This window comes from Egretta garzetta, unplaced genomic scaffold (genome assembly GCF_000687185.1).
Source record: "Egretta garzetta isolate BGI_Z169 unplaced genomic scaffold, ASM68718v1 scaffold610, whole genome shotgun sequence".
Taxonomy (NCBI): Eukaryota; Metazoa; Chordata; class Aves; order Pelecaniformes; family Ardeidae; genus Egretta; species Egretta garzetta.
The window spans coordinates 455,805-463,106 of NW_009258216.1; the positions used below are offsets into that span (position 1 = coordinate 455,805).

The 7,302-nt window shown below is 36.8% G+C and overlaps 1 protein-coding gene across 2 annotated transcripts in view; it reads right to left on the reverse strand.

Moving 5' to 3' along the window:
* EZH2 (enhancer of zeste 2 polycomb repressive complex 2 subunit) overlaps positions 1-7,302 on the reverse strand; it is a 48,761-nt gene that overhangs the window by 27,028 nt on the left and 14,431 nt on the right. Inside the window, exons 2-3 of one of the 2 annotated variants that reach the window (XM_009640130.2) lie at positions 1,416-1,539; positions 800-901 (exon numbers count right to left, since the gene is read on the reverse strand). In XM_009640130.2, the coding sequence (XP_009638425.2) occupies positions 800-901; positions 1,416-1,539 (226 nt within the window). Of the gene's footprint in view, positions 1-772; positions 902-1,415; positions 1,540-7,302 lie in introns of both variants that reach the window. The other variant, XM_009639391.2, reaches the window with a different exon arrangement.

A 7,302-nucleotide genomic window follows, 5' to 3' on the forward strand; every position in this document is an offset into this window, starting at 1 on the left:
CACAGTAAAGTCTTTTCATCCTCATCCTACTGAAAAGGAGTTAGCTTTTCAGTTTATTACACATGAAACATTCTCAAACTGGCTTAGTCTGAAGAAGTGCCTAAAGAGCAACTGAAAAAGAAGGTAAATTAACCTGGACAGAATATAGAGGAAGTTGGAGTAGGCTTAAACCACTGTTCAAGCTACCAACATGAAAGCCAGTTTGGGTACTCAAATTGCATCACAATCATGGAAGTGTTTTTCACAAATTTAGCATCCAGTCTCCTTGTGCAACACAAGGGTGCATCAACTCAGCTAACTCCTTTTAGGACCTCTGTGGTTAAATGGCTTTAATTAATATAAAGATGACTTTGTCAAGTGGGTATGTTCACAGCTTTCCTGTGCTTTAACTCAGTAAGAACCAAAGTAACTACTCGTGTACCGCTGGGGGTCAACTCCAATAGGAGCAAGATTAAACTCCCAATAACAGTGAGACAAAACGATTTGATTAAAGGATGTTGAGGTATGATCCAACTATTATCAGTAGTAAAGATGTTTCACTTTTGTGTGTCATTCAAAGCTAGGTACCCTGCTATGTGTTTATTGCTTTCCAGAAGTCATATGATCAAAGTAAATAATAAATAAATTCTTTAAGAGACTCATATGAAAAATATTTAGCTGCCAAGTCATGTCACGCTGGAAAAAAAATAAAGAACAGCCAACTTTCCAGTAATAAAACAAAAACGTGCTAACAACCTTGTAAGTGGAATTACCACAACACATGTTAACCAACCTCCCTGGTCCCGCGCAATGAGCTCACAGAAGTCATGATGTGAACAGGCTGTATCCTACGTTGTTTCCATTCTTGATTTAAGATTTCAGTTCTTTCCAGAATCTTCTGACGATTAGAATTAAACATACTCTAAAAATTAATCACAATTGTAAACATTACAAATAAATCAAAGACTCTAAATTCAGCTGCCAGCATCTTAAGGCATTATAACATTTACTAAAAAAAAATAAACAAAACCAGACAGGATTTAAAAAAAAAAAAAAAAAGCTCAAAAAACTCAACTGTCCAAACTTTGTTGAAATGTCAGTGAGGCTCATTATCCCTTTCTTTGACTAAACCATGTTCTCAAGTTTAGAGACTTAGAGATTTAGCATGGAATTAAGTTCTAAATGGAATTAGAGTACGTTGCTAAAGAAATTGCCATACTTGCTCTCCAGTCTCTTCTGATACTTAGCACACCCGATTCAATCACATATGAATGTATCATACCTGTTTATAAGATCAGAGTTAAGTCAAGTTTTCAGTATTTTAACGAAGTATTTAATAAAATTGTTACTACAGATGTTAACTGCAGGACAACTCATACTTCAGAAGAAAATAAATTTTTGTATTTTTTAAGCAATAGAACCAAAATATGACATACCTTTACTTCATCTGCACGTCGGAACCTCTTGAGCTGCCTCAGTCTCATATATTCTGATTTCACACGTTTTCGCCAACAAATTGGTCCCTTATCAGATTTTTTTCCGGTTTGACCCATGATTATCCTACAAAGGACAATGTCATGTTAATATTACCAAATCTGATGCCGCTGCTTACAGAGGAAGTTAGAGTGAAGTTATGTAGGATAAAGACATTCCTTTAATACCTTCCATATCTAATTCCTTTAATTCCTTACAATCGGACACCAGAAAACAATAATTTTATTTACAAATCAGTGGGACCATTCACATTTGCTTTAAGCACTTCTAATGCCTCTATACAGAAAGGTACCTAATAAATTTAAAGGGGTGAAGTGGAACAAATCAAGATTTCCATTGCAAAGATACACACTGGAATCCTTGCAAGTGGTCTTGTAAATTAACTTCTGAACAGCTACGTTCATGGCAGACAAACCTTTCCCTCCTCACAGGAGTGGTCCTCTTCAGTAAGACACCAACTCCTAGAATAGGCTTCTGGAGTTGATTTCAAGTGCAGGGAGGTACCCCAAGTATAGTCCTCCTACCCAGCCATTCAAGTGTCAAAAAGTTCTAGAAATTCAGACATAAAGAGTTTTGAAACAGGCAGACCTTGCTCTTTTCTCAACTAATCTACAAACCCCCAAACTGTCCAGCTGATTGTAAACAGGACACTGTTTCCACTTTTATTGCTCACCCTCCGAGTACCAAGTACATTTTTACATTAGAGGACTGTTGGCAATGAAGTTGTATTTTTACATTATAATCCAAACGCATTGCTAGAATATGCCAATCTGCTCAGCATTTTTCAAAATCAAGGAACGTATGCTGAGACTGTGCTGGCAACGACTATTTTGACAGCATCCTGAAACAAAACCACTACATCAAAGACTGGCTTCCTCTCAAGAGTTGTGCTGTAAATAACCTACAGTATTTCACCGAATACCTCAAAACAGCAAGCACAATAGCCATAGTGGACTGAAAGGCTAAAATGTCCAGTTGCCCAAGAGTAAGACATTCTCAAACAAGCATAACCACTTTGAGTAGAAATGATTCTAGCTCTTCTAATTATCAAGGTATCTTCTTCAGGCTGGAGTTGAATACCAAGTGCTACCGCCCCTGCCTCACACTACAGCTCCCCTGACAGTTGTGAGTACAGAATTATCCAAATTATTGAAAGCTCATTACTGCTGTAGTCAGAGCTCTGTTTTCAGTGGTTTTGTACAGGTCAAGTTCTATCAGACTTTATGATGATTGGAGGGGGAAATCAATACAGAACCTGTTTATTCTCAATACTATGCTTTCATTTACATTGAACATGTTTACATTAAACAACAGGTCTATGAGAGCCTGACACCCATTTTTATGCAAGACATTAAATCATATTTTTTAAGAAAAATTGTGGGGTTTTTAGATTTAGAATGAAAATTAATCAACAAACAAATGGCAGAATTGCTGACCCAAATCTTCGGAAGTATCCTTTGAAGAAAAAAGGCAAAGCATATAAATCAGTTTCACATTAACGCCTGAAGCACCTGACTAGACAGAGGGGGAGGACAGAGAACCAGCAGGGGGAGGTAAATCTAGAGCAAAGTGCCAAACACAGTTGTACTGCTTCCATGCCTCACAGCAGCAAGTAGAATCCACCTGTATCTCATTTACCACACCACCAGTGGTTACAAGAGAGAGAAGGAAATTAAAGAAACAAACAACAAGAAAACCCCAAACACAGACCATTCAAGTTAGAGCATGGTAAAAAGAATCAGTGATTCAAAGTGCACTATGATATTCAGGAGACGACAGCATAAAAGCATTATGAAGTACAGAAAATGCATGGTATTATATGCTAAACTACACAAAGCAAAAATATGAAAAGTCATCCCATTAACGGGAAATAATTTAGACATAGAAAAAGTATCATTAACTAACAGAAAGACAGCATCTCAATTTGCAAGTACTACAGAACATGAAAATCACCTCAGTTAAGGTTCAGCCAAAAGACATGGAAAAAAGTACCAGTGAATTCAAAAGATAAGTGAAAGCTCAGCTGACAATATGGAAGTAGCATATCCCATAAAACCAAAACACAGATTATGCTTATTTACTCTAATACTGCGTCAACCACAGCCCTCCTTGTTCTAGTTTCCTGGAGGATAACAAATGACTCAGGCTTAATAAAAAGCTTTCTTAACTAAAATCAAATTGCCAAATAAGCCCTGCTCATCAAAAGCAGATCTATATGGAAATCCTACGTAATTAGATTAAAAACAACAAAACAAACACACACCAACAGAATTCTCATCTTTCATTCATTCAGCTGAAATACAGCCCCCAGAAGACCCTACAAAAAAAGGATTTAAGACCTGAGAGAAATACATCCCCATCGAATAAACAAATCCAATCTATTCAATTTTTCAGTAATGAACATCATTGTTACCTTTTGTATTAAAATGGTAAGAAAAATAATACTTCACAAGAAGATAATTACTTCCTTTTAAAACAGCATAACTTTTGTACACTCAGGTCATTCATCTGAAAACAAATGGTACTTACAAGAACACTCTCCTCTTGCACTACTTTCAAGCTGCTATCTGGGACACGATATAGACAACAATTTAACGTTCAAGGCACCAAATAACAAATCACAGAAAATTAAAATATGCACTGTTGCTTATGTCAAGTTACAGCAAGAAAAAGTTCTTTTAGATAAAGTAATAATGTTAATGTGCAACAGTCAGTGGACTACACATAGTGCATTAAGTCAAATATGTATAAACAAATTAGAAATGGCCTCTTAAATGGCAAGTCCATATTAAGAGAAAAAACACTGAGTGAAAAGGAAGCATATGTGTGTATAGGTTATAGAAAAATTATAGCTAAGAAAAAAGCAAAGTGCCCTGGATGGATGTTTGCAAAATATTTATTTTGAAAATCCTTGAAAATGTATTAATGAATTCTGATTTTGAGCAGCATTTTCTCAAACCAAGTGAACCATATTTGTATGTTTCTGGGTGTTTGAACATCACCAAAGTAGAAATGTTGTTAAACACAGGTACTGTGGTAAGAGGTTTTTCTGTCCCTAATCTCAGAAGTATGGGGGGAAAAAACCCAAGGTGGGGGGCAGGGAGAGAAGCGCGTATTCATAGCAGAGAGAGTTAATTCTCAGTGCAAATGATCCATCATCTTCACATTAGGACTTATAGCCAAATGCCACTGACAATTTCTAATGTCAATTCAGCGGTTGCCCCAAAACCTATACATTTAAGAAACTAAACCTGAGAAACCAGGATAAGAAGTTTCAGACAAGGACAGCCTATTTTGGGTCAGGGCTGCGGGAGCAAAAAATGAGACAGAAAGGTGAACTCTTACAGAAGGGTGCTGGCAATACCACCATCCCTGAAAGGAAAAGTAATTTGGAGAATTAAAAGACTTCAGGGAAACATCAATATAAACTCAACTTCAGGGAAACATCAATATAAACTCAATCTCTGGGGCAAATTCAGGACTGTAGATGCTGCCTCAAGCCTACTGTTGGTCTACTTGCACTAGTACCTATGTATAAGAAAAACTTTTCCCAAATCATTTTCTTCCACCATTTCTGCTGCTCACGTTCATAAGTACTCTGAGCTGTAACAAACCATACAGTTTTCACTTTGCTAAACAAGAAAAAAGCCTATACTTTTTCATTAAATTATATTGTATGGAATTGGCAGCTAGGATCGCAGAGCAGAAAAGCTAGTGAATTTCAAGATCAATTTGTCAGAACTAGTCAACTTTATATGAAAAGTTTCAGAATATTCCCTACAGTAGCACAAGTGGCACAAGCTAAATCCCATCTGTCTAATAATAGTTAAGCCTGTCTTAAGAAAACAGCATAATGTTCAACAGTTTCCATATAACAAATAAAAACATGATACTGGCTTGTCTTAGTGCAATGGTCTGATTATGAGAGCCCCTAGGCCATGTCCCTCTCCTCTGTCCCCATTTCCCCTTCTGAATCCTGCTAGCTGTTCCTATTGTTTTAAAAATCTTTCACATTTTTTCATCCTCCTTGTATGAAGGGCCTACAGAACCCATCTGACAGCTTAAGATCACAGTCCTGGGAACTTTTATGCAAAAGAAACAAACTATGTAGCAGTCAACTCACTCGTTTGTGGGCAGATAATCTCATCTCCAAAATAGATACAAAAAAGCAAGCATAACTCTAAAGCAGTTATATTGTTTCTAAGGAAAGCTCATCTTCCAAAGCATCTTCCATGCAGAACCTGTGGTAGCCTTGCCAGATCTTACCTGGCATCACAGTAAGGAGGGAAACCTTGCTTTAACTCCCTGCACCCTCCTTGCAGAAGAGGGAACACCGGGAAATGCGGCAAGACATCTCAAGCAATTCTAGTGTCAACCTGGTACAGCCACAGACAGACGGACTCTCTCATTCCAGACTGGGCAATCACTCTGATGCCACAGCAAGAAAGGAGATGCATGTGTCATACTTAAATGGAAAGGCTTAATATCTTGGGTCCAAAACCACGCTTAACCCAGCCAGCCCTCCCAGAGCACAGCACTTCAGAACTGAAGTGGCCCCATGCTGCCTATCCCACACATACAGCTGAGCGTTGCTATACTCTGCTGGCCAGCTCTCATACCACCCATTACAGCTACCTAATTCCCTGAGCTATAGAGAATACACCCATGCACAGCATACCTAAGAGCATACGTAGAACTGGACATTAGATAATTATACTAATGAGAGGACCAATGTAATTCTAAACAGATCACTAACAAATACAAGAAAAATAACAAAACTAACACCTCTTTTTGAATAGTAAGGAGTTTGAACTACGGTATTAGGAATGACACATACTGAACCCATCTAAATAGATTTAAAAAAACCCAACAAAAACCTATAAGAAAACAAAAACAAACACCTAGCTATTCTTTTCAGTTTCTGCTCATGCTTGCGTAGGTGGAAATGAAAAGCAACAAAAATTGGCAGTGTCCTAGAGCATATACATTTGCATTTTAAATAAACTCTGTTGAGCATTTCATAATGAAGTCATGTACAAGATCCACATACTTTACAGTAAGTTTTAAAGAAACTTCATGCCTATAAGCTTAAATCAGCCAATACTTAACTTATAGCAGACAAAGTATGTACAATACATATAGAATTCACAATGAAAGACAAAGAAGTGTAGAAAAATTTCAGCTCAGATTGCTCCTGTTTTGCCTACAGAACATAGAAATAGCCTTATTTAAAGACAACGTCCTGTTTTTCTTCGATCATTTTGGCAGTACACATCAGTGGCAGACAAGCACACAGATAATTCTCTAAATTACTCAGTCTATTCAAGCAGTCACACTGTCAAAGACTATATTTAAGCTTTTCTAGCTATCCTGCCAAATTTTAGGAAAAAAAAATTAATGAAAATTTTCAAACTGGAAAGCATGGGGGAAGACATGAAGGAGTCTGCCCTTTTAAAAGAATACTATTGGTTTGTAATTGTGCTTAATATTACATAATATTTTAAACTGTAACAATATTATCTTCCCTCTACTCAGGATTTCTGTTTGGAGATATTTATGAATTAAAACACACTGTGTACAGTACAACTTGTCAGTTCTTTTTTGTGAATTAATCCACACTCAGAAGGTTATTCATATACTTTACATATATGTATACACTGATAGAATACTGCATTAAGAGCATTCTTAACCAACAGTTTCAATGTGGGGAGGTGCAGGGAAGGTGAGAATATAAAAAGCCAATAGAGAAACTGCATATGCAAACTGAACAATAAAATAAGTCATCATGGTTTTTATTGCCTAGAGTAATGAAGGAATAAAATCATTCAG